Here is a 26,962-nt window from a genome sequence, read left to right as displayed (position 1 = left end):
GATGGTAGTGGTCCTGGGTTTGGAAGGAACTGCCCAAGGATTGTTGGTGAGTTCCCTCAGGGCATTTTGCAGATGGTGCACATTGCTGCTACTGAAGTCCTGAAAGACGTGCTTGTTAGATGAATTGGACATTCTGAATTCTCCCTCAGTGTACCTGAACAGGTGCTAGAGTGTGGCAACAAGGGGATTTTCACAGTAACTTCATTGCAGTGTTAATGTAAGCCTACTTGTAACAATAATGAAGATTATTATTACAACTGTACATGGGTGGTGGAGGGAGTGAATGTTTATGGAAGGAGTGACAATCACCCATTGTCCTGGGTGGTGTTAAGCATCTTGAGTGTTGTTGGAGCTGCACTCATCCTGTCAAGTGGAGAGTGTTCCATTCCACTCCTGACCTATGCCTTGTAGATGGTGAAGAGGCTTTGAGGAGTCAGGAGGTGAATTATGCAGGATTCCTAGCCTCTGACCTGCTTTTGTAGCTACCTTATTTATGTGGCTAGTCCAACTCTGTTTCTGATCAATGGTAACCTCCAGGATGTTGCTGGGGGGGGGGGGGGGGTTTCAGTGATGGTAATACTATTGGTTGTCCAGGGGCGATGGTTTGAATCTCTCTTATTGGGGATGGTCATTGCCTGGTGCTTGTGTGACATGAATGTTACTTACCACTTGTGAGCCCAAGCCTGGATATTATCCAGGTTTTGCTTTATTTGCATGAGGAGTGCTTCAGTGTCTGAGGAGTCACGAATGGTTTAGAATTTTAGATTTAGAATTTAGAACAGTACAGCACAGAACAGGCCCTTCGGCCCTCGATGTTGTGCCGAGCAATGATCAACCTACTCAAGCCCACGTATCCACCCTTTACCAGTAACCCAACAACCCCCATTAACCTTATTTTTTCGGACACTAAGGGCAATTTAGCCTGGCCAATCCACCTAACCTGCACATCTTTGGACTGTGGGAGGAAACCGGAGCACCCGGAGGAAACCCACGCACACAGTGGGAGGACGTGCAGACTCCGCACAGACAGTGACCCAGCCGGGAAACGAACCTGGGACCCTGGAGCTGTGAAGCATTTATGCTAACTACCGTGCTGCAATCATCAGCGAACATCCCGCCATCTGACCTTGTGTTGCAAGGAAGGTCATTGATGAAGCCGCTGAAGATGATTGTGCCTCGGGCATTACCCTGAGAAACACCTGCACTGATGTCCCAGAGATGACTGACCTCCTCCAACTACAACTCTCTTCCCTTGTGCCAGTTATGAATCCAACCAGAGAGAGATTTCCCCCTGAATCCCATTGTCTCCAGTTTTGCCAGAACTTCTTGATGCCATACTTGATCAAATGCTGCCTTAGTGTCCAGGCTATCAGTCTCCCCTCCCCTCTGTAGTTCAGTTATTTTGTCATGTTTGAACGAAGGCTGTAATGGCCAAGAGCTGAGTGTCCCTGGGCGGCAGTGAGCAGGTTATTGCCAAGTGCTGCTTGATAGCACTGATGACCCCTTCCATCATTTTACTGATGATTGAGATTACACTGATAGGGCAGAAATTGGCTGGGTTGGATTTGTCCTGCTTTTTGTGTACAGGACATAGCTGGGCAATTTTCCGCATTGCTGGGCAGATGCCAGTATTGTAACTGTACTGGAGCAGTTTGGCTTGGGCCGCAGCAAACTCTGGAGCACAAGGCTTCAGTACTATTGCTGGAATATTGTCAGGACCTACAGCCTTTTCAGTATCCGTGAGCTTCAAATTTTTAGATGTACAGATCACCAACAGCCTGTCTTGGACCCCCTTGCCGACACTATAGTTAAGAAAGCCCACCAACGACTACTTTCTCAGGCAACTGAGGAAATTTGGCATGTCAGCTACGACCTTCACCAACTTCTACAGATGCACCATAGAAAGCATTCTCTCTGGTTGTATCACAGCTTGGTATGGAGCCTGCTCTGCCCAAGACCGCAGGAAACTACAAAAGGTTGTGAATGTAGCCCAGTCCATCACGCAAACCAGCCTCCTATCCATTGACTCTATCTATAATTCCTGCTGCCTCAGAAAGGCAGCCAGTATAATTAAGGACCCCACGCACCCCGGACATACTCTCTTCCACCTTCTTTCGTCAGGTAAAAGATACCAAAGTTTGAGGACACATACCAACCGACTCAAGAACAACTTCTTCCCTACTGCCATCAGACTTTTGAATGGACCTACCTCGTATTAAGTTGATCTATTCTCTACACCTTTCTATAACTAACATATTCTACAGTCTCTCCTTCCTTCCTTGTATACGGTATGCATTGTCTGTACAGCATGCAAGAAACAATACTTTTCACTGTATTTTAATACATGTGACAATAATAAGTCAAATCAAATCCAGTGCCTTCAACCGTTTCTTGATATCACGTGGAGTGAATCGAATTGGCCGAAGACTGCTATCTGTGATGCTGAAGACCGAGATGGATCATGCACTTGGCAATTCCTGCTGGAGGTTATTGCGGATGCTTCAACCTTCTCTTTTGCACAGATGTACTGGGCTCCTCCATCACTGAGGATGGGGATACTTGTGGAGCCTCCTCCTCCAGTGAGTTGTTTAATTATCCACCACCATTCACAATTGGATGTGGCAGGACTGCAGAGCTTAGATCTGGTCCGTTGGAACTCTGCTTCCTCAGCAGGTGGTGGAAGCGATGGCATGATGCTAGTGCCACACCGTAGAATCCAATGCAGAAGGAGGCCAGTCAGTCCAACGAGTCATCACCGACCCTTCGCAACAGCCTCGGCCCACTTTCCCACCCTGTCCTGTAACCCTGTGCATTGATCATGCCCAATCCATCTAAGCCAGGGGTGGGCAAACTACGGCCCGCGGGCCGCATGCGGCCCGCCAAAGGTCTTTATGCGGCCCACCAAGATCAAGTCATAAAAAATTTTTTTTTTAAAAAATTTATTTTTTATTTTTTTTATTTTAAGTTTAATGGGGGGGGGGGGGGCTGTTGGGTTACTGGTATAGGGTGGATACGGTGACTTGAGTAGGGTGATCATTGCTCGGCACAACATGTGTTTCATGTGAAGTTTCTACTTTAAAATATTAATTAATAAAAATTAATTGCTTTTTTTTTCTTTAAAAACCTTTTATTTTGGCTATTTTAAATATTAATTATTTTACTTAATATACTATGCGGCCCTTTAAAATTGTGAATTTCTGAATGTGGCCCTTGCACGGAAAAGTTTGCCCACCCCTGATCTAAGCGGTATATCTTTGGATTGTGCGAGGAAACCAGCCGACCTGGAGGAAACCTGTGCAAAATCCACACAGCCAACCAAGGCCGGAATTGAACCTAGGCCCCTGGCGCTGTGAGGCAGCAGTACTAACAACTCTGCTGCCCGAACATGAGGAGGATATCTTCATTGTGATGACGGAACTTTGTCTCTTCGAGGACTGTGTGGTGGTCACTCCTACCGATACTGTCATGGACTGAGCATCGACGACAGGCAAGATGATGAGGGTAAGGCCTAGTATGTTTGTCCTAATCTAACAGCTATGTCCTTTAAGACTAGGTCAGTAGGTGGTGCGACTGACCCACTCTTGATAGACATTGAAGTCCCCTACTCAGAGTACATTGTGCCCTTGCCACCATCACTGTTTCCTCCAAGGGTTTTTCAACATAGAGTACTGATTCATCAGCTGACAGTGGGTGGTGCGTGGTAATCAGCAGGAACTGAAGTCAGGAGACTTCATAAGGTTGGAGTCTAGGTTGAGGACTCCCAGGGCAACCCTCTCCCGACTGTATACCATTGTGTTGGTGGAACAAGACATTCCTGGGGCTGGTGACAGTGGTGTCAGGGACGTTATATATAAGGTATGATGCTGTGAGTATGACTTGTGTTGGTGGAACATAACATACCTAAGGATGGTGCTAGTGGTTTCTGGGACGTTATTTATAAGGTATAATTCCATGAGTATGACATTGTCAGGCTGTTGCTCGTCTAGTGCCCTCCCAACTTTGGCACAAGCCCCCAGATATTAGTAAGGAGGACTTTGCAGAGTCAGCAGGATTGGGTTTGCTGTTGTTATTTCTGGTATCTAGGCCTGGTTTCTTTCTTCACTGATTTGCAGTGGTCAGGGTCCAGATTGGTAGATCTCGCGAGGTGTACGAGCCCTCAGGAAGCCTGGGGAAGGTCTTGCCCATAATTTACCGGCTGCTTCCCGCTCCGATTCCAGCGGAACATGGCTGGCAGATCGTATCCAAGGAGAATCTTTTTCTCAGGTGGTTATGTGACTTTGGAACTCTCTGCCACAGAAGAGGGTGGAAGCGGGGTTGCTGACTATCTTTGAGGCAGAGGTAGATTGATTCATTAGAATGAAAGATTATTGGGGGTGTGTAGATGGGGAATGTGGAATTTCACCCATACGGATCAGCCTTGATCTTATTGAATGGTGGAGCAGGCTCAAGGGGTCGAATGGCCTACTTCTCCCATTTTGTATGTTTGTGGGAAAGATTTGCAGGGCTGCTGGGGAGTGGCATGGCGGTGAATTGCCCCTTCACAGAGCCAGCATAGACACCAATGCGCCAAATTATCATCTCCTGTGTTCTAACCATTCTATGATCCCAAAGATATTTGACACATTAAAAACACAAGGGCATCTCTAGAGAGTTTGAGAGAGATTTTGGATTTCTAGGCCAAATGTTTGCATAATCCTGCAAACATCCTTGCCAAATGTCATGGGACATTTTTAACCATACATACTTATAAATGCTACTTCTCTCCAATTCATTTTTGTGTGTACTAATAATAATAATCGCTTATTGTCACCAGTAGGCTTCAATGAAGTTACTGTGAAAAGCCCCGAGTCGCCACATTTTTGCACCTGTTTGGGGAGGCAGTTCCGGAAATTGAACCCGCGCTGCTGGTCTTGTTCTGCATCACAAGTCAGCTGTTTAGCCCACTGTGCTAAACCAGCCACTGTGCTAAACTATAGAAGCATAGAATAAAATCCTGACAGTCCAGAAAGAGGCCATTCAGCCCATCAAGCCTACACCGACCCTCTGAAAGAGCATTTTACCTTGGCCCACTCCCTATAACCCCACAGCTCCCCTAACCTTTGGACACCACGGGATAATTTGGAATGGCCAATCCACCTCACCTGCACATCTTAGGCCCGTGAGAGAAAACCGGAGCACCCGGAGGAAACCCACACAGACACAGGGCGAATGTGCAAACTCCACACAGTCACCCAAGGTTGGAATTGAACCCGGGCCTCTGGTGCCAAGAGGCAGGAGTGCTAACCACTGTGCCACCATGCCACCCCATCTCTTATGAGAGACTGTTTTACTTTAAACAAATGTTGAACTGGTTTATTGCTTCTCAACTCAGATTTTTTTTTATATTAAAAGCTAAGTGGAATAAAACTACAGACCTAAAAGCTATTTCTGACAGTTATTCTCCCTCATTGTCTTCACCACATCTCTCTCTTTCACTTCTCCAATCAATATTCACTTAATTTACGTGGGCTCTTAGTCTTTCTGACTTTCACCCTCGGTTCACAAGCAACAAGCTCTCTCCAAATTCGCACTGACACTTCACCGTTGTCTGATTTGTGATTGTTGATGTGAAGAAATTAGTGAGCTTTTCCTCACTATTCATAGTAGTTTTAGGTAAAGAAAACACTCCAATAAACTGGAAAAATAAAATTTGTCTTTTCCATATTTTCTATCAATTCAAATGACAAGCCTGCTTAGTTTATTTTCTAATTTTAAAATTGAACCAAGGTCTTTATCTTGAACTATTGCTATCAATTGAACCTTTCCTTTCTGTCAGATGACTAAAGTGCAAGATAGAATATTAAAAACTACCAAACATCCCTCATCAATTTTTTACGCAAAGAGTGGTGAGGCCGTGGAATGCCCTACCTGCAACAGTAGTGAACACGCCAACATTGAGGGCATTTAAAAATTTATTGGATAAGCATATGGATGATAAGGGCATAGTGTAGGTTAGATGGCCTTTAGATTTTTTCCATGTCGGTGCAACATCGAGGGCCGAAGGGCCTGTACTGCGCTGTATCGTTTTATGTTCTATGTTCTATCTGTGCAGCCACTTCTTTTTAAGACAATAGGACTCAGGCCATCATGTCCCTAAATCTTGTTGGTCTTTTGAGTTCCATTTGGTTTTCCTGATGCCGTTTTTCCAATGATGGTGATTTGTTATAAGCTCCTTTTTTCCTGTTGATTTTCTCCTGTTAGTGAGATCCGCAGAAACACCCCAGAATGCTGGACTTGCCCACCTCCAAGGGAATTGTACAGGTTTGCCACAGAGGAGTAGCTTGGGCCCTAACCTACCATTGCTGAGCATGTTACTTCAGTACCAACTTGTACTTCCTTGATGGTGGTGTGTTAATTGCATTTTCAGGATTCATGTTGACATGAAAGGGCAATTAAAGCCTTGAGGAGGAATCTGGCTCAAGTATCCTATTTTAAATAAAAATGTAAACTTGCAACTATCTAAATTGGAAAAAGTCAGGTTTTAAACAGGGAAGACCCAGAAAGATAAACACCTATCCTATTTGGATGGCCTGATTGCGTTGGGGAAGGGAATGAGGACTCCATCTGTCTCGTTCACTAGTTGTATCACTATTTTTTGAAGAATTTTGCAGTTACCTTGTGCGCTTGTGATTAATATTCATGATCCCTTTCTACCCATCCTGACATCTCTATTATCTTTGACTCTGCAGGTTATTCCAACCTCCACTCATGGTGCTTGTACCAATTGTCTTTTTGCTGATCTGGGGCTGTGGGGGGGAGGGGGTGGAGAGGCAGCCTGAATCCAATGGAGGCCCTTGCCCTGACAAACTGCCCCCCCCCCCCCCCCCCCCCCCCCCCCCCCCGCCCTTACCTAGAATACCTCTTTTTTTTATTTGGAAGCAATCTGCAGCCCCACAGCCCCAGCTGTGCCCGTTGTTCTCAATAGCACTGCTGGCCAGTTGATTGGCTGGCAACTGCCTAAGGTGATTGACACGATTGACTAAAGGCAGTTCCAAATGCCAAGGAGCCATTGATCCAGAAACCCAGGTAAGTCCAGGGTCTGCTGGAGCCTGGATGGCAGATCCCGGCACAGTGGGGTGGGGGACTGGATTTGGAGGGCGAGGGTGCTGCTGTGGAATACAATGAGGCATGTGGCCTCTTGACCACAGCTGGGCTGGACATCGCCCATCGCAGTTAAAATGCCAGCAGTGCCGGGAACAAAGACAAAAGCCATTGAAAGGCTTTACACCGAAAGTACCAGCTGAGGTGGGTACCAGCTGAGGTGGGTATGTGATGGGCATGGTGCCCCTAACATGGCATTCAAATTCAGGGCTCCTCCGCCTGCCAGCTGCTTCTGTAAGCGGGCTAAAAATTCCACTCTTGTTTATCGAAAAAAGAAATTTAACAAAAAGTTAGCTGGGGTACTGGGTTATGGGGTAAGGTGGAGGTGTGGGCTTAGGTAGGGTGCTCTTTCCGGGGGATGGTGCAGATTCGATGGGCCGAATGGCCTGTACTGTAAATTATATGATTCTGAGTGTTACATGATATGGTCACAAGGAAATGCCTGTTTCTTTTTTTTTTAAACTGAAATGATTTTTCGTTCTCTTGTTATGAAAGCGAAACCTTTTATTCTAACACACTGTATGAAATAGAGGCCAATTTACATGATCAATTTGCTGAAGTGAATGTTAAGTTTTTTTTTTAACCTTTGTGAATATGTTTTCAAAGTTTCGTCTGGCACTATTTTGGGTTTCTTTAAACACAGTAAAGCGAAACATTTCCTTCACTATTTTTGACTTCAACATTTAAAGAAAAGTCTTAAGTACTCTTTTATTCCCTGTCTCCTACAGGTATACAAAGCTCGGCTACGCAGGTAACACTGAGCCGCAATTTATCATTCCTTCATGTAAGCACTATAAGTGTCCTTTTTAATTATCTGCAATGTTACTGTTAAGATGTATTTTGTGCAAGTTTTATTCTATTTATTTTGTTTATGAGACGGTACAAGAATATATTAGTGAGTAGCAAGTTCAATGGGGAAATGCGAAATTTTAACTAAAACAATGTTTGTAGAACCCTGGTGTTATTTCAGAGGGGTAGATGCCTTGTAGTACGGAGTGTAAATGTGATATTGTCCATTTTGGCAGGAGGAATTTAAAAGAACAGTATTATCTAAATGGTGAAAGATTGTAGAGCTCTAAGATGCAAAGGGATCTGGGTGTCTTAGTGTGTGAATAGCAAAAGGTTGGTATTCAGATGCAGCCAGTAAATAAGAAAGCTAATAGACTGTTATAACTTTGTGTGTGAGGAATTGAACACAAAATTAGGGAGGTTATGCTGCAGTTGTACAGGGTATTGGTGAGGCTACATTTGGGGTGCTCTTGGGTGGGATTTTCCAGACCTTCCCACCAGTGGGATCTTCCAGTCTAGTCGAAGGTGACCGACTGCAGTGGAGCAGCCAGCGAGCAACGCTATCTGTTATTGACTTCAGTGGGACCAGAATGTTAGCTAATTCCCCCAGGGGAAAACATGCTGTGGTTTTCTGGTCCTTATTTAAGGAAGGATGTAGATGCGTTGGAAGCAGTCAGAGAAAGTTTACCACACTAATAGAATAGGTGTGTTCTCTCATGAGGAAAGGTTGGATGGGCTCGGTTTGCACCCAATGGAGTTTATAAGAGTAAGAGGCGACTTGATCGAAACATGTAGGGTGGAATTCTCCAGTACCCCCGTGGTGGGTTTTCCCGTGGCAGAGGCAGCTCACCATTGGCCGCTGGCGGGCTCTTCTGGTCCTGTCACAGTCTATGCAGATTGACATTCCCAGGTTGTGCTGCCGTCGGGGAACCCGCTACGGGAGTTTACTTCGGCAGGACGAGAAGATCGTGCCGGTGGGGAAGGGCCAGAGAATTCCGCCATAAGATCCTGAGTAGTCATGAGTAGTCTGGTGCATGTGGAGAGGATGTTTCCTCTTGTCAGAAAATCTAGAACTAGAGGTCACTGTTTAAAAATAAGGGGCCACCCATTCGACATTGAGATTTTCTCTCATGAGGGTTGTGAGTCTTTGGAACTCTCTTCCTGAAGAGTTCTTTGAATATTTGTAAGGCAGAGGTGGATAGATACTTGAGAAACAATGGGAGTGGAGGGGGAGGAGTAAATGGGTTATCAGGGATAGGTGGGAATGTGGAGTTAAGGTTACGAGCAAACCAGCCATCGTCTTATTAAATGGCAAAGCAGGTTGGAAGGGCTGAATGGCCTACTCTTCCATAGGTAGGAGCTCTTTACTGGATTGTTGCTACTAAGATCAGATTCTTTTTTTTGGATTATAGTCTGACTTATGATGGTCTCTTACCCATTTGGCAACTGCTTCAGCTCACTGACTCTGTCGATAATCTCTGTCATCTTTCAATCTAAATGCGACTGTACCAGAACGAAGGTTGTTGGGTGAACACTTCGCTGTGAAATTTATAACGTGTCTGTGGCGTAATTCCCTTATGTTGGAATACTGTTCCTTGGCAATAGGGTTACAAATTTGTTCTGCCCCCCCCCTCACCTCCACCCCATACAGTTCATTTCAAAATCTCCGCTCCACTCTTCTGAGAATGGACAGATGGTCAGAAAGGCAGAGGAGCCAAAGTAAGACCGAGAGCCAATTCCTGCACACCGGTTCATTCCTCCAAGGCCACCACTTCAGGACTGTATTGATGGAGGCAAGAGAGCAAAATATTGCTCCTTACCGTTTGTCATGTGCTAGTACCTTTAAGAAATGGGTGTTTAAGAAATGTACCTTTAGAAATGGATGTTTATTAGTGATGTCAGAGTGTGGGTGGAACTGGGATGTCAGCTTATTGCTTTTGTTTTAGGCTGTTTGCTGCAGGGTGTGTTTTAGTTTTGTTTTCAGTGTTGGAGCTGAAGCCAGACAGTGCAGGTGTACTGTTGATCTCTCTGCCATGAAAAGACTATCTCTTGATTGTATGCTGAATTCAGAATTATGAACGTTCTCAGTAGTGAATGTTAACCTTCTGTTAAGTTGTTTCTTTTGTCTTCTGAATGTTGTTTGGGAAGTTATTAAGAATTACTTAGTGTTGTATTCTTTGGGGGCTGTATTTGAATTGATGGTTGCTAAGATGTTCACTGTATGTTTTTAAAAAGTTCACTTGAGTTCATAGAATAAACATTGTTTTGCTTTAAAAGATACTTTTCCATTTCTGCTGTACCACACCTGTAGAGTGGGCCGTGTGCTCCCCATACCACAATCTGGTAAAAGTTGTGGGTCAGGTGAACTCCATGATACACTTTGGGGTTCTCTAAACCCTGGCCCATAACACCTTTCTTACAAAGGGTCTGAAACCTGTCATGGATTGTTTCTGTTGTATGTTAAAGCCGTACTTTGTTTAGGCAGCAGTGCAACCTCCTGGGGCATTTGGGTGGAGGAGGGGAAGAATGTAAAAAGGGCCGCAAATTGGCTCTGGACCACTTTACATGACCATCCAAAAGAAATTTCACCTCAATAGACTTGCAGTGAAGAGGGAGCTTCCATTCTTTTTATCCATGTTTTCCACATTAATTTCTTCTCCCTCTGCATCCGTAACCCCTGTTTTAGCTTGTGGTTTATTATTAGCTCGCATCCTCAAGCTATCAATTTGGCCAAATGGAATTCCTCTTCCTTCAAACTGATTCCCTCCCCCCCTCCCGCACCCCTGCGCATGGCAGAGGTAGTAAATGACTACTTTGTATATCTTTGGAGAGCCATTCTTTAAGAAAATGTGCAAGTATGAGGTCAGTGACTACAGGTCAGTCAGTTTAAACCTGGGTGGGGGGAAAACTTTAGAAATGATAATTTGGGACAAAATTAAGGAAAGCCAGCACTAATTTGTTAAAAGAACATCATATTTATCTGAATGCAGTGAAGTGACTCATTTTGGTGGGAAGAATGAGGAGAGGCAATATCAAACAAGGGTACAATTCTGAAGGGGGTGAAGGAGCAGAGGGACCTGGGTGTATATGTGGAAGTCATTTGAAGGTGATCGAGCAGGTTGAGAACGTGGCTCATGTGGAATACAAAAGCAAGCAAGTTATGAAGAAACCTTTTTATAAAACACTGGTTCGGCCTCAACTGGAGTACTGTGTTCCAAACTGGGTACAGCAATTCAGGAAGAATGTGAAGGCATTAGAGAGAATGAATGAAGGAAGGATTCATGAGAATAGTTCCAGGGGTAAAGAATTGTAGTTAAATGGATAGATTGGAGAACATCCGGACACGCCAACATATGTGTTCGAGTTAGGAGTCGGCCACTCAGTCCTTCGAACCTACTCTGTAAGATTATAGTGAACTGATTGTAACCGCAACTCCACCTTCCCGTCTACCTCTGATAACCTTTCACCCCTTGCTTATCAAGAATCTCTCCGGCTCTTGCTTAAAAATATTCAAAGGTTCTGCTTCAGCCACCTTTGGGGGAAGAGAATTCCAAAGATACTCAACCCTCTGGGAGAAAGAAATTCTCCCCATTTCTGGGACCTAAATTGGTGATTCTTTATTTTTAAACAGAGACCCGAGTACTAGATCTCCCAGAAGAGGGAACGTCCTTTCCACATTTATCCTGTCAGGACTCCTCAGGATCTTATGTTTTGATCAAGTCACCCTTACTCTTCTGAACTCCAGTGGATACAAGCCTAGCTTGTCCAAATTTTCCTCATAAGACAGTCCATCCATCCCAGATATTAGTTCAGTAAGCCTTCTCCAAACTGCTTCCGACACATTTGCATTCTTCTTTGAATAAAGGGACCAATATTGTCCACAGTTCTCCAGGTGTGGTACCACCTATACCCTGTATAACTGAAGCACAGCCTCTCTACCTGTGTTCAAAAGGTGGCACTGTTTTGGTGAAGCGAAGACTAAGAAGAGATTTGATAGAGGCGTTGAAAATCACGAGGGGTCTGGACAGAGTAGAAAGGGAAAAACTGTTGCCATTGCTGGAAGGATCAAAAAGCAATGGCACTGATTTTAAGGCGATTTGACTAGAGAAGCAGCAACAAGAGGAAGAAGCATTTACGCAGTGAGTGGGTAGGATCTAGAATGCTGGAATTTGTGTTCAAGGTAACCTCAGCTGGGGCTTTCAAAACTGAATTGGAAAATATCTGAAGAAAAATGTTTACAGAGCCATGGGGAAAAGGTGGGGAGTGAGAATAGGGGAGTTGCTCTAGCAGTAAGTTACCAAGGATACCATGGGTCGAATAGCTGCCTTCTGCACTGTTTTGATTCTATAAACAAATCATCGACATAGACTTGGCTTTGATGCAGTAAATAAGAAACGGTGTTGCCAATGGCAGAGGGGTCGATACCAGAGGGCACCGATTTGGTGAGGGGCAAAAGAACTAGAGCCTTTTTAAAAAAAAACACTTTGTTGTGAACTGGAGTGGACTGCCTGAAAGAGGGTAGTTGGAAGCCGGTGCAGTTAAAAACTTTCAAAAGGGTGTTGAATAAATATTGAAGAGAAACACTTTACAGCGTTCTGGGGAAACTGCGAAGAAGAGCATGCAGAGGAATGATGGGTTAATGCCCACCTGTGATGTATGAGTTTATGCTTCTAAAGATATCAGTTTGGCGATTTCATGCAGTTTGTAAGGGCTTTTACAGGAATTTTAAAAAAACAATTATTGTTCTGATTTTCCCCATGAAAGACTGCAAAATTTTCATTTTTCTTAAGACATCCATCTCTTGGAATAATTGTTTGCACACACATCTCTGTGACAGATCATTTTGATGCAAATTATATTGTTACTGAGAGGTTTGAGCATGTGCGGTCACTTTGTTTCTATCTTTCCCAGCTGCATCCGGTTGAAAACCTTGCCACTTTAACAAAATCAAAGATTGTAGTTATGAAACTAAACTGCACAAATAAGATCTCCAGTCGTTTCTGGTGGCTTCCAGCATTCATGTACATTAGTTGCCATGGTTACTTTGAGCCATTAGCTTTTTAAGAGGTTGCCAAATTGTAAAAACGGTAATGCATTAACTGTACTTAAGGTGGGTGTAATTGATTGATTGCATGCAGCTTTTAATTGACCTCCTGCATTTTTCTATCTCGGCAGGTATTGCTATCAAAGAATCAGCCAAGGTAGGTGACCATGCACAGCGGAGATTGGTGCGGGGAGTCGATGACCTCGACTTTTACATAGGTGACGAAGCTGTCGATAAACCCACCTATGCCACAAAGGTAATTCTAAAATGTTATTTTTCCTCGCTGTCATTGCATGGTTTGAGACAAATTAAAAAACCTGTTTTTAAGATACAAGGCAAAACACCACTCGAGACCAGAACAAATTTATTTTCCTGCCGCTTATAATCCATCATTCCCCATGATTTCAGCTGAGCTGTGAGGTCGGTGTGGCCAGCAATGATGTGCTATTTCCTGCAGAGGAATAAGAGTATCTTCAGGGCAGATCAATTAAGCCTTTTCCTCTTGTATCACAAGGCTAGTTACAGGCAATAATTCTAGAGATATGGACGCATCAGTGCTGCCACAATGTGTAACAAGGTAATATCGTGTGAAAACCCAATCTCCAAAGGGTGTTTGTAAGTGAATATTTATTTGGTAGTCCAGAACTTGAGTGTTGCTGAAAATGAGAGACGCTGAAGCAAGAATACCTTTTATAGGGGCAGCACGATGGTGCATTGGTTAGCACTGCGGCGCTGAGGACCCAGGTTCGAATCCTGCCCCTGAGTCACTGTCCGTGTGGCATTTGCACATTCTCCCCATGTCTGCATGGGGTTCACCCCCACAACCCAAAAGATGTGCAGGCTAGGTGGATTGGCCACGCTAAATTGCCCCTTAATTGGAAAAAATATATAATTGGGCACTCTAAATTTACAAACAAAAAATACCTTTTATAAATGGTATTCTTGCAAATCTGTCCTGATGAGTGAAAGATGGAAAGCTTTGACAGTTTGTCTCATTTTCTTTCAGCAGTGCCTCAGTGACTTTGTCGTAATGAAACAAAATGTACTTTTGCCTGAATCTGTACATCTATGTAATAGTCATAACCTATTGACTCTCCGAATGTTTTCACCTCTTAGAACATAGAACATACAGTGCAGAAGGAGGCCATTCGGCCCATCGAGTCTGCACCGACCAATTTAAGCCCTCGCTTCCACCCAATCCCTGTAACCCAAAAACCCCTCCTAATTTTTTGGACACTAAGGGCAGTTTAGCATGGACAATCCACCTAACCTGCATGTCTTTAGACTGTGGGAGGAAACCAGAGCACCCGGAGGAAACCCACGCAGACACTGGGAGAACGTGCAGACTCCGCACAGACAGTGACCCAGCAGGGAATTGAACCTGGGACCCTGGCGCTGTGAAGCCACAGTGCTAGCCACTTGTGCTACCGTGCTGCCCTAAATTAACTTTGTTTAACTTGTCTTTCCTACAGGAGCATAGCTGATGAGTGACGGTGGCATATATGTCCGGGGGGGGGGGGGGGGGGGGGGGGGGGGGGGTGGAGGAACAGTTCATGCTGGTGTTCATTCAAACAAAACAAACAAAGAATAAAGAAAAGTACAGCACAGGAACAGGCCCTTCGACCCTCCAAGCCCGTGCCGACCATGCTGCCCGACTAAACTACAATCTTCTAAACTTCCTGGGTCCGTATCCCTCTATTCCCATATATTCATGTATTTATCAAGATGCCCCTTAAATGTCCCTATCGTCCCTGCTTCCACCACCTCCTCCGGCAGCGAGTTCCAGGCACCCACTACCCTCTGTGTAAAAAAACTTGCCTCGTACTTCTACTCTAAACCTTGCCCCTCGCACCTTAAACCTATGCCCCTGAGTAATTGACCCCTCTACCCTGGGGAAAAGCCTCTGACTATCCACTCTGTCTATGCCCCTCATAATTTTTTAGACCTCTATCAGGTTGCCCCTCAACTTCAGTCGTTCCAGTGAGAACAAACCGAGTTTATTCAACCTCTCCTCATAGCTAATGCCCTCCATACCAGGCAACATCCTGGTAAATCTCTTCTGCACCCTCTCTAAATCCTCCACATCCTTCTGGTAGTGTGGCGATCAGAAGTAAACACTATACTCCAAGTGTGGCCGAACTAAGGTTCTATACAGCTGCAATATGACTTGCCAATTTTTATACTCAATGCCCCGGCCAATGAAGGCAAGCATGCCTTCTTGACTACCTTCTCCACCTGTGTTGCCCCTTTCAGGGACCAGTACACCTGGATCTCTCTGACTTTCAATACTCTTGAGGGTTCTACCATTCACTGTATATTCCCTACCTGCATTCACCACGCAAACGCCCCATTCTATCTAACCTTATCAACATAGCTCCTGTTCCTTGCTTCCTTGTCTTTATCTAGCTTCCCGGAAAGACATCTCTGCTATTTGCAATAAATACTCCATGTGGTTACATTTTTCACTTTCTTTGCAAAGCAGTTTCAACTGAATTCCCTCCATGTTGGGTTTATTAATGATTATCTTGCATTTACGGGCTTCGTTTTGGACTCGCTGACAATTGGGAACAAATTCATTCAATTCTAACACCGAAATAAAATACTGCAGATGCTGGAAATCTGCAATTTAAAAACAGAAAATGCTGGAAATGCCAGTGTGTTGCTGTTGCTTCTTTTGTCGGATATATTTAAGGCTGGAGATAGACAGATTTTAGTTCTCGAAGAACCAAGGATATAATGGGGAGCACTTGGGAAAGTAGAGTTGAAGCCAGGATCAGCCATGATCGTATTGAAGACCGAACAGGCTTGACGGGCTATTTGGTCTGCTCCTGCTCCTAACTCTTGTGTTGTGTCCTTGGCAGGTGAGGTAGCATCCTTTTTTTGTATTCATTCATAGGACGTGGGCATCGCAGGCTGTGCCAGCATTTATTGCCCATTCCTAATTGCCTTGAGGGGGCAGTTAGAGTCAACCACATTGCTGTGGGTCTGACATGTAGGCCAGACCAGGTAAGGACAGATCTCCTCCCCTAAAGGACATTAGTGAGCCAGATGGGTTTTTCTGACGTTCGACAATGGTTTCATGGTCATCATTAGCCTTTTTAATTCCAGATGTTTATTGAATTCAAATTTCACTATCTGCAGTGGTAGGATTTGAACCTGTGTCCCCAGAGCAATACTCTGGGTCTCTGGTTTACTAGTCCAGTGACTATACCACTATGCTACTGCCTTCAATGTTAACATTTCAGATTGATGACCTGGTGAAGGATCATCGATCTGAAATGTTAACTCTTTAATTTTTCTCCACTTGCTGAATATTTCCAGCATTTTCTGTTTGCATTCAATTTTAAGCTCTCTATCAGGTCACCCCCATCTTTTCTGGGGAAAAGAACCACAGTCCGTTCAGTCTTTCCTCATGGTTTTCCTCAGTTCTGGTATAGTTCTTGTAAATCTTGTACCTCTTGACCGTCTGTCTGCATCTTGCAAAAAGCATGTAGGGGCCAGAACTTTGCACGGTATTCTTGTATCTAATCTAAATTTAACAAAAATTTGTTTTCAGTCTTATTCCTCTAGAAAGGATGGGCAATAATTGAAGCCTTGTCAGTGATGCTCACACCCAATTAACAAATAAAATATAATTAAATCCCTGTGCTTTGATCACATTTTTATGGTCTTTAACCTCCGTTGCTGCTTAATTGATCCCTTCGCTTTTCTTTTCTGTACCTGTTCAAATTACTTTCCAAGGCGTGAGAGTTTATAAGTACAGAAAAAAATGGGTAAAGTATAAACGTTGGTCCTTGAGAGGCAGAATCTGGAGAATTAACAGAGAATGAGAAAATGGCCAAAATGTTAAATATTTTGTCAGTTTTCAATGACTGAATATTAGAAATGGTAGAGTAACCAAGAGGCTAATAAGAGTGAGGAACTTATTAAATTATCAGCTCAGAAAAAAATTAGCGAAATTGTAGGACTAAACAACAACATCTCCTGGACTTGTTGGATCACGTCCTAGACTTTCACAAATAGTAGCAGCAATAGTTGATGCCCTGATTTTCCTAAATCCCTTAGATTCTAGAATGGTTCCAGCATTTTGGAAGCCAGCAAATATAATTCTATTCCAAAAAGGTGATTTGAGAAAATGGGCGACTAGAGCAGTTGTTGGGAAAATGCTGGAATCTAACAATGCACTTAGAAAATCATGGTAAAGTCATTGAGATTTCATGGAAGTAATCTCAAGTTTGACAAATTTACTCAAATCTTTGCGATTTTACCTGGTTGGTAAATAAAGGGAAACCAGTATTTTGATTTCTGAAGGACAATCGAAAAGGTGCCATGCAAGGTTTATAAGTGTGATCAGGGTTCATGGAGCGGAGGGCAATACTTGAATGAAGGATTAGTTAACAGACAGTAAGCTGTCTGGAGGGATGGAAAGACTTTTCCAATTTGACATGCTATAGAATACAACAAGGATCAGTGCTGGGGCATCTGCTATTTACAATCTATATCAGTGACTTAGACAAAGACTCTGGAAGTATTGATGATATTAAGCTAGACAGGCAGTTAAACTGTGAGGGGGAGCAAAGAGACAGGCCAAGTGAGTGGGGAACAAGGTAGCAGATTCTTGTTGATCATAAGAATAGAAAAACAATATATTTTAAAAGCTGTGAAACTTTGTGTTTGAAATTCCAAGGGAATAGAGTGTATTCATATGAGGAACACAAACTTAGCATGCAGATAAATAATAATCTTTTATTGTCACGAGTATGAAGTTACTTTGAATAGCCCCTAGTCCCCATATTCTGGCGCCTGTTCGGGTAAGCTGGTATGGAAATTGAACCCGCGCTGCATCACAAACCAGCTGTTTAGCCCACTGAGCTACACCAGCTGGAGGTAGCAATTAGGATGGCAAATGGGATGTTGGCTTTTCTTGAACAAAGGTTCACTGGATTGGTTCCTGGGTTGAGTGAGTTGTCCTGTGATGAGAGACTGATGAAATTGATCCAATAACCTAATTAATTTGGAAGAATGAGATCCTCATTGGAGCATGCAAGATTTTAAAGGGCTTGACAAGGTGGATAGTGCGAGTGTTTCCCTTGACTGGGGAATTAGAGCATGTAGGCACAGGCTTTGGTTCAGAGGTGGACCATTTAGGACTGAGACGACTCTCTGTGGGTTCTGAATATTTGGAATTCTCCGGCATCGAATTATTCAAGACAGGAAAACCATATTTAGGCAGAAGATCAGACCATGATCATGTTGAATGGGCTATATGCTGCACTCCTGCTCCTATTTCTTATCATCTTATCCAAATAACCTCCTTTTTCATCTTATCCAAATAACCTCCTTATCGACGTAACTTCCTTTTTCCTCCTATCAAAATGTGCTGCAATTCTCTCATTTGAAATTCACTTTTCATTTACATACTATTATAATCCCGGATGAGACCCCAATAGTGGCTAGGATACTGGACAGAAACCCCAATGTTTTATTTTAATTTTGTGCGACTAAGGAAAAGATACCTCGCTCCAGGAGTGATTTCACCTAAAATAGGGATATGGTATAACAAAACAAACATTATTCCTTAACACAGTATTAAAATATCTTTAACTTCACATAAGAAAATATCTTATAATTACCCTTTAAACAATGCTAATCTACACAGTGACACAGTAACCCTTAACTGCTATCTTTATTTCCACTCAAACAATAAATCCATCTCCGCTCTCAATCCACTTTTAAATACAGTTAAATATACTCAGGAATACTTGCTGTACAGTGATGTCTTGAATATTCCATTTTGACAAAGAGAGATCTTGAGACTGCTTTAAGGAAAAGACCGACACCCTATCCGAACAAGGCAGAATCTCTATTTCTTCAGAAAACCTTCTTGGCTTGCCTTCCAGCCTCATACTAAAACTGAACCAACAACACCTGACTGCTTCTTCCCCTGGCTCCTCCCATTAACTATATCATCTCACTATACTGAACACCATGTCTCTAATTAACTACTCCGCAGAGGACCCACTTAATATAAACAAAAACCCATGCGCCCAAACTTTTATGATGCTATAATTGCATCTTTGGCTCCCAAAAAGCCGAGCTGTCTTGCAAATCATGATTTTTAAAAACACTGCTGCAATATTCATACCCAGGCTTTTACCCTTTACTGAATCAAATGCATATATCATATATCTGAAATTCCTACATTCATCACATATTCTGCAAGTTTACTAAAGTCATCCTTCCTGTGTATTCAGTGCAGTGGCCCCTTCCCACCATCCCCCCTCCCCAATTTGTTGTTTAAAGAATACCATCTTCATTTGCAATCCTTCAAATACTGTAATTAAGGCAAATCCCTCCATTCCGACATTCACTCTCTAGACCCGGTTTAAACTTTAAACCCCAGCACTCTGCAGAGCTCTTTACTCTTTACTCCCCACTCCCTGATTTCAATAAGTATTGAACAAGTATCAGTTTCCTGAAAATCATCTTCCTCATTTCGCTTCTGTATGTTGTGTTAAAGGACTAGGCTCCCACCCACTGTCCTCTGCCGTCAATGATACTTTTAGCTGCGGCAGAAGACATCACCCAAGTTAACTGGGAGAATGTCCTGTGCCTTGCATTTTCAGTGATTTAATTTGTGGCATCCAAGTGTCTCCCTTATTCCCTTTTGAGATCATAAAATCTACAAGAAGAATAAGTGAGGAGAGAATTCTGGTGGTTATAAGTGTTTTGAATGTGTTTTTAAGTACTAGGTGTTTAGAGTTGGGAGGTGCAAGTGCTAGGACACTGACACATGTCCAGCACTGATCAGATGATGTGACATTGGGAATCTTCCCTTCCCAATTTCACACCATGCAGCGATGTGAGTTAATTAATTAATCAATTTCTGGTCCAATAGTTATTTGGTAGTACAGGACTTGGGTTTTGCTGCCGGGGCGGGGGCAAGACATTGTATTTTGTTGAAGTTTTTTGTCTTGCACTCATCAGGCCATTCCGCAAAACTGCCAATGTCAGGAGAAACAACGTCAGGAGAAACAACAACTTAATACTGGATGACAATCAGCACTCTAGTCCTGACTGTCCAAGCAAGTCTTCTTTGCCCAGCTCAAGGAAGGGTCCGAACAAGACGGGGGAAACGGGGGCTTCAAAGACACCCTGAAGGCTCGCCTCAAGAAATGCAACATCAGTATCAACACCTGGGAGACCCTGGCTCTGAGGCGACCTACTTGGAGGAACATCCTAATTGAAGGGACATAATTCCAATAGCAAATGAGGCCCGGAAACGGAGCCTGATAAAGTAATACCAGCAATCTAGAATCCAAGGACCAATCCCACCTTCCGGAAATACCTGCTAAATGTGTGGTCGAAGGATCGGGCTCACCAGCTACGCAAGGATCCACAGACCCCATGACCAGTGACATGGAGTTTCTTGGGTGGACAATCCTACTCGTTAGTGAGTGATTGTCAAAGAAGAAATGGGTTGTTTTCCCTGATATTGGTATTTTTGCAGTCTGTCCTGATCAGAACAATACAAAAAGTTGACAAATAAAGTGTTTTTTTAAAAAGAAATACAATGTATATTTCTGTTGGGCCATAAGAACTAGAAATTATGTGGAAGAACTAGAAATGATGTGGTAAAAGTTGCTGAAGAAAATAAATGCATAGATATTAAAGGTACCAAATCCATTTCTGACACTGGTGTTTTGATTCTCTTTCTAGTGGCCCATTCGACATGGATTAGTTGAAGACTGGGATCTGATGGAGAGATTTATGGAACATGTGATATTCAAATATCTACGAGCAGAACCTGAAGATCATCATTTTTTAATGGTAGTGACACCATTAAAGTATTAATAGCCAATCATAATGATTCTGTTTATTTCCGGCTCTTCATGCTTTATGCATATTGTACGTAATGTTTAATCAAACAAGTGTTTAAGCTAGTTCCTAAACACTAGCAACTCCTCTTGCCTGGTCAAATTTGTGTTGGTGCAATCCAAATTGTATTAGGACAGAAGCACTTAAGCCATTAAAGTATCAGAAATCTTTAAGGTATTGATGATAATTTGGCACAAACTTTGTTTTTGCCATGTTTTAAGAACTAGGAGCAGGAGTAGGCCATCTGACCCCTCGAGCCTGCTCCGCCATTTAATAAGATCATGGCTCATCTTTTTGTCGACTCTGCATCATTTACCTGCCCACCATAACCCTTAATTCCTTTACTGTTTAGAAGTCTATCTATCTTTGCCTTAAAACATTCAATGAGGTAGCCTCAACTGCTTTGCTGCAGGGAATTCCACAGATTCACAACCCTTTGGGAGAAGAAGGTCCTCCTCAACTCCATCCTAAATCTGCTCCTCTTATTTTGAGGCTATGACCCCTAGTTCTAGTTTCACCCGCCAGTGAAATCAACCTCCCTGCTTCTAATCTTTTCCCTTCATATTGTATATGTTTCTATAAGATCCCCCCTTCGTTCTTCTAAATTCCATTGAGTATAGTCCCAGTGTACTCAGTCTCTCCTCATAAGCCAATCCTCTCAATCCGGAATCAACCTAATGAATCTCCTCTGCCCACCCTCCAGTGTCAGTATATCTTTAAGTAAGGAGACCACAACTGTACACGGTACTCCAGGTTTGGTCTGAGCATCTTATAGAGCTACAACACAACTTCCCTCTTTTTAAACTTCATCCATCTAGCAATGAAGGAGAAAATTCCATTTGCCGCCTTAATCACCTGCAAACCAACTTTTTGTAAGCATTTTCTTTCCAATATAAAAACCAGAGCTCCATATTTATTATTGAAACTGCCTATATAAACTTATCATACTGTAATTATTGCTGCAGTGGGGAAACTAAAATGTTGCAATTTTACATGATCCTGCTCCTTGATCTGAGAAAACTGTTGTGCTCCGAGCTGCTTTTTATAGAATAGTGAGAACAAGAATAGGCCATTCACCACTTTGAGCCTGTTCTGCCATTCAGTTGTTATCTGTACCTCAATCCCATTTACCCGCTTGATACCCATTCCTATATAACCCTGCTCAGCATACCTTGCCACAGATTGGGTCGGTTTCCAGTGAGTTCAAGAATGGGCTGAATTTATAATATCCTTTCATGATTGGTCTGCTGATGGACGTTGCTGCATTCATCACATGAAAAACGGGCCAGGAAAGAAATTGGTATAAAAAGAGATCTTGTTCACCGTGTTGAGGAGTCCTTTGTGTATTTAACGCTTCAAACTTTTCTTCTTGGGCTGTTTGCTGTCAGGAAGTAGAGGAATTTTATAGTAATCTATGTTTGAATTGTTGTATGTTAGAAATGAAGTATCGATTTTAAGTGAGTTTAGTTCAGAGTTTCCATGTAAGAAAGGTAAAACTCTAATTAGATTCATTTTTTTTATTTGCTCATGGGATGTGGGCGTAGCAGGCTGTGTCAGCATTTATTGCCCATCCCTAATTGCCCTTGAGGGACTGTTAAGAGTCTGTGGTCTGGAGTTACATTTAGGCCAGACCAGGTAAGGACGGCAGATTTCATTCCCTGAAGAACATTAGTGAACTAGATGGGCAATCAACAATGGTCATTATTAGTCTTTTAATTCCAGATTTTTATTGAATTCAAGTTTCACCATCTGGAGTGGTGGGATTTGAACCTGGGACCCCAGAGCAGTACTCTGGGTCTCTGGATTACTAGTCCAGTGACAATACCACTATGCCACCATCTCCCCCTTGTTCTTGCATGTATAAGGGTTTATGGTTTCATTTTAAAAATGTGTCTCTATTGCGTTTAGAGTTTGCTGCGTAAAAAGCAAACAAGTTCAAAGAAAGATTGAGCTGCAACTGGGGCCATGTTTAGGTTACATTTGAGTTTTGTTTTGACTGGACACAAGGCAGTGAGACAAAAGGCAGCTTTCACAGTTCTGTCAGAAGCAGAACCATGAGTAATGAGCAAGAAAACCAGACCCAGAAACTAAAGAAAGACTAGTTCTAGAAAACAGGGAATGAAGAGAGAAACAGAAGTTGGCTAGGGAGAAGCCAGATATCTGAAGCAATCCTAAGGTTGGTAAACTTAGTACTGCCTATGAAGCAATAATGTTCTATTGGCATGGTTGGGTATCTGTTTGGGTATCTGAGAGATTGTCTGGAAGCTTGATTCATGTGGCAATTCAAGACTATGGAATACTGAAAGGAGAGTTTGAAATCCTGGAAGTTGATCCTTGCTGAAAACAGCGGAGAGAAAGTGCTGTTTGTTTGGAAGAAGATTCAAAGGTGAATCTTTTCGAGTGGAGTTTGGAAACCCTCTTATGACAATCCTCTGGGGGGGGCTTTGAGGAAAAATCCACAGAAGTTTGATTGGGTGGCATCTACCACCTGGTTTCCTAATGGGGCTGACCACAGACTGTTGGACACGCGACAACGCAGGATTGCCGAGCAAAAACTTATAGCTAAGTTCCGCACGCATGAATGCGGCCTCAACAGGGATCTTGGATTCATGTCGCATTACATTCACCCTCCACCATCTGGCCTGAACTTGCAAAATCCTACCAACTGTCCTGGCTTGAGACAATTCACACCTCTTAACCTGGGATCACCCCCTATCTCTGGATCTGTAATGATTTGATTACCCGCAAATGCTCACATTCCAAGCATTGTCTGGCATCTCTGACTTTGTCTATATAAATGTTTCTGGAACATACCTCTTCATTCACCTGAGGAAGGAGCAGTGCTCCGAAAGCTCGTGTTTGAAACAAACCTGTTGGACTTTAACCTGGTGTTGTAAGACTTCTTACTGTGCTCGCCCCAGTCCAACGCCGGCATCTCCACATCATGGCTACCTTCGACACCGTCAACCGCCGGCTCAAAGTGGAGCGGATCTCCAGGAAGATCGCGCATATAGACACTGACATAAAGTTTCTACAAAGATGCAAAAAAGCAGACAAGATCCCGTAAGGGCTACAGATCACAAACCCACTCAAGTCGACCTACAACACCGACTACGCTGAAAGACTCTGCCGCCGCACCTCTGCCACACTCCTCAAACACCTCGTACACCAGCTCTACAGCAGTCGACGCAACCTGGAAACCAAGATAGAGGCCATATTCTCAACTTGCGCTCAGGACACAGCAGACCAGCTGCGTAACACCGCCAAACAGATGAGACAACGATACTATGCCACCTATATGCACACCAAGAACAGGAAGCTTGAGAAACGCGGCATCACCACCAGCAGCAACCAAGCTTCCCCCAGTACCACAATAGAAAACAATGCAGGGAAATCTATTGTCAACTTGTCGGACTACACCCTTCAACCAGATGAAATCGAAGTCCTCAGCAGAGGGCTCAATTTCTGCACCACCACCAAAATGGACCCCATCAGTCTCGCAGCAGACACAAGAGGAATTCATCAGGCGAATGAGGCTCCGGGAATTCTTCCACAGACCCCAAGAGGCTGACAGCGAACCCAAGGAGACGACCAATGAACCGGAACAGCAGACCGCGAGATCTGCGGTGCAGCAACCGAAAAGGAAAGAGTCGAATTGGACCCCTCCGGAAGGCCGCTGCCCGAGACTCGACATGTATGCTCAAGCCGTCAGGAGTCGTGTCAATGCCAGATTCATCAGTCGCATTCACAAGACAGCCCCGAACGTCACCCAAGCACAACGCAACGCCATCCACGCTCTCAAGACCAACCGCAACATCGTCATCAAACCAGCAGACAAAGGAGGGGCCACCGTCATACTGAACAGAACGGACTACTGCAAAGAAGTATACCGACAACTCAACAACCAGGAACACTACAGACAGTTATCTGCAGATCCAACCAAGGAACACATCCGCCAACTCAACAGTCTGATCAAGACCTTGGATCCAGACCTTCAGAGCACCCTACATGTTCTCATCCCACGTAATACCCACATTGGAGATCTCTTCTGCCTCCCGAAAATACACAAGGCCAACACACCAGGCCGTCCTATCGTTTCAGGCATTGGGACCCTGTGTGAGAACCTCTCTGGCCACATCGAGGGCATCTTGAAGCCCATCGTACAAGGTACACCCAGCTTCTGTCGCGACACGACGGACTTCCGACAGAAACTCAGCACCCATGGACCAGTTGAACCAGGAACATTCCTCGTCACAATGGATGTCTCGGCACTCTACACCAGCATCCCCCATGACGATGGCATTGCTGCAACAGCCTCAGTCCTCAACACTGACAACTGCCAATCTCCAATTCTGCAACTCTTCTGCTTCATTCTAGATCACAACGTCTTCACCTTCGACAACAAATTCCTCATCCAGACGCACAGAACAGCCATGGGGACCAAATTCGCACCTCAATATGCCAACATCTTCATGCGCAAGTTTGAACAAGACTTCCTCTCTGCACAGGACCTTCAACCGACGTTATACACCAGATACATCGATGACATTTTTTTCCTTTGGACCCACAGCGAAGAATCACTGAAACGACTACACGATGAGATCAATAAGTTCCATCCCACCATCAGACTCATCATGGATTATTCTCCAAATTCAGTTGCATTCTTGGACACACTTATCTCCATCAAGGACGGTCACCTCAGCACTTCGCTTTACCGCAAGCCCACAGATAACCTCACAATGCTCCACTTCTCCAGCTTTCACCCGAAACACATTAAAGTAGCCATCCCCTATGGACAAGCCCTCCATATACACAGGATCTGCTCAGACGAGGATGAACGTAACAGACACCTACAGATGCTGAAAGATGCCCTCATACGAACGGGATATCGCGCTCGACTCATCGATCGACAGTTCCAACGCGCCACAGCAAAAAAACTGCACCGACCCCCTCAGAAGACAAACACGGGACACAACTGACAGAGTACCGTTCGTTGTCCAGTACTTTCCTGGGGCGGAGAAACTACGACATCTTCTTCGCAGCCTTCAACACATCATCAATGATGAACATCTTGCCAAGGTCATCCCCACACCCCCACTACTGGCCTTCAAACAACCACGCAACCTCAAACAAACTATTGTTTGCAGCAAATTACCCAGCCAATAGAACAGCGACCACGACACCACACAACCCTGCCAGGGCAATCTCTGCAAGACATGCCAGATCATCGACATGGATACCACCATTACACGTTGAAACACCACCCATCAGGTACGCGGCACATACTCGTGCGACTCGACCAATGTAGTCTACCTCATATGCTGCAGGAAAGGATGTCCCGAAGCGTGGTACATTGGCGAGACCATGCAGACACTGCGACGACGAATGAACGGGCATCGTGCGACAATCACCAGGCAGGAATGTTCCCTTCCAGTCGGGGAACACTTCAGCAGTCAAGGGCATTCAGCCTCTGATCTCCGGGTAAGCGTTCTCCAAGACGGCCTTCAGGACATGCGACAACGCAGGATTGCCGAGCAAAAACTTATAGCTAAGTTCCGCACGCATGAGTGCGGCCTCAACCGGGATCTTGGATTCATGTCGCATTACATTCACCCTCCACCATCTGGCCTGAACTTGCAAAATCCTACCAACTGTCCTGGCTTGAGACAATTCACACCTCTTTAACCTGGGATCACCCCCTGTCTCTGGATCTGTAATGATTTGATTACCTGCAAATGCTCACATTCCAAGCATTGTCCAGCATCTCTGACTTTGTCTATATAAATGTTTCTGGAACATACCTCGCCATTCACCTGAGGAAGGAGCAGCGCTCCGAAAGCTAGTGTTTGAAACACACCTGTTGGACTTTAACCTGGTGTTGTAAGACTTCTTACTGTTGGTTTACAGGGATTGTGTACTTACTGCAAATCTGTGTAATCCTTAAAATCTGTATAAATTGGTGAAGATAAGTGTGAGTGTGAAGTCTTATTGTATTATAGTCAAACGTTTCATGTTTAAAATGTTTTTTCCTGTTGTTTAAAATCTTATTAGCAGTCTTGTCACTCTGTTCATCCATGTTTTCTAAAAACAAATTAAAAGTTAGGGTCTTTT

At 43.9% G+C, this 26,962-nt stretch overlaps 1 protein-coding gene across 2 annotated transcripts in view; it reads left to right on the top strand.

The window, feature by feature from the left end:
- The window catches only part of actr3b (actin related protein 3B), an 88,415-nt gene that overhangs the window by 12,234 nt on the left and 49,219 nt on the right, over positions 1–26,962 (top strand). The window contains exons 2-4 of one of the 2 annotated variants that reach the window (XM_038798411.1): positions 7,869–7,924; positions 13,105–13,229; positions 20,693–20,803. In XM_038798411.1, the coding sequence (XP_038654339.1) occupies positions 7,869–7,924; positions 13,105–13,229; positions 20,693–20,803 (292 nt within the window). The remainder of the gene's footprint in view (positions 1–7,868; positions 7,925–13,104; positions 13,230–20,692; positions 20,804–26,962) is intronic. The other variant, XM_038798412.1, reaches the window with a different exon arrangement.

The sequence above is a fragment of the Scyliorhinus canicula genome, chromosome 5 (assembly GCF_902713615.1).
Source record: "Scyliorhinus canicula chromosome 5, sScyCan1.1, whole genome shotgun sequence".
Lineage (NCBI taxonomy): Eukaryota > Metazoa > Chordata > Chondrichthyes > Carcharhiniformes > Scyliorhinidae > Scyliorhinus > Scyliorhinus canicula.
Note: the sequence above shows the minus strand (reverse complement) of the source record. Positions and strands in the feature narration are given on the sequence as shown.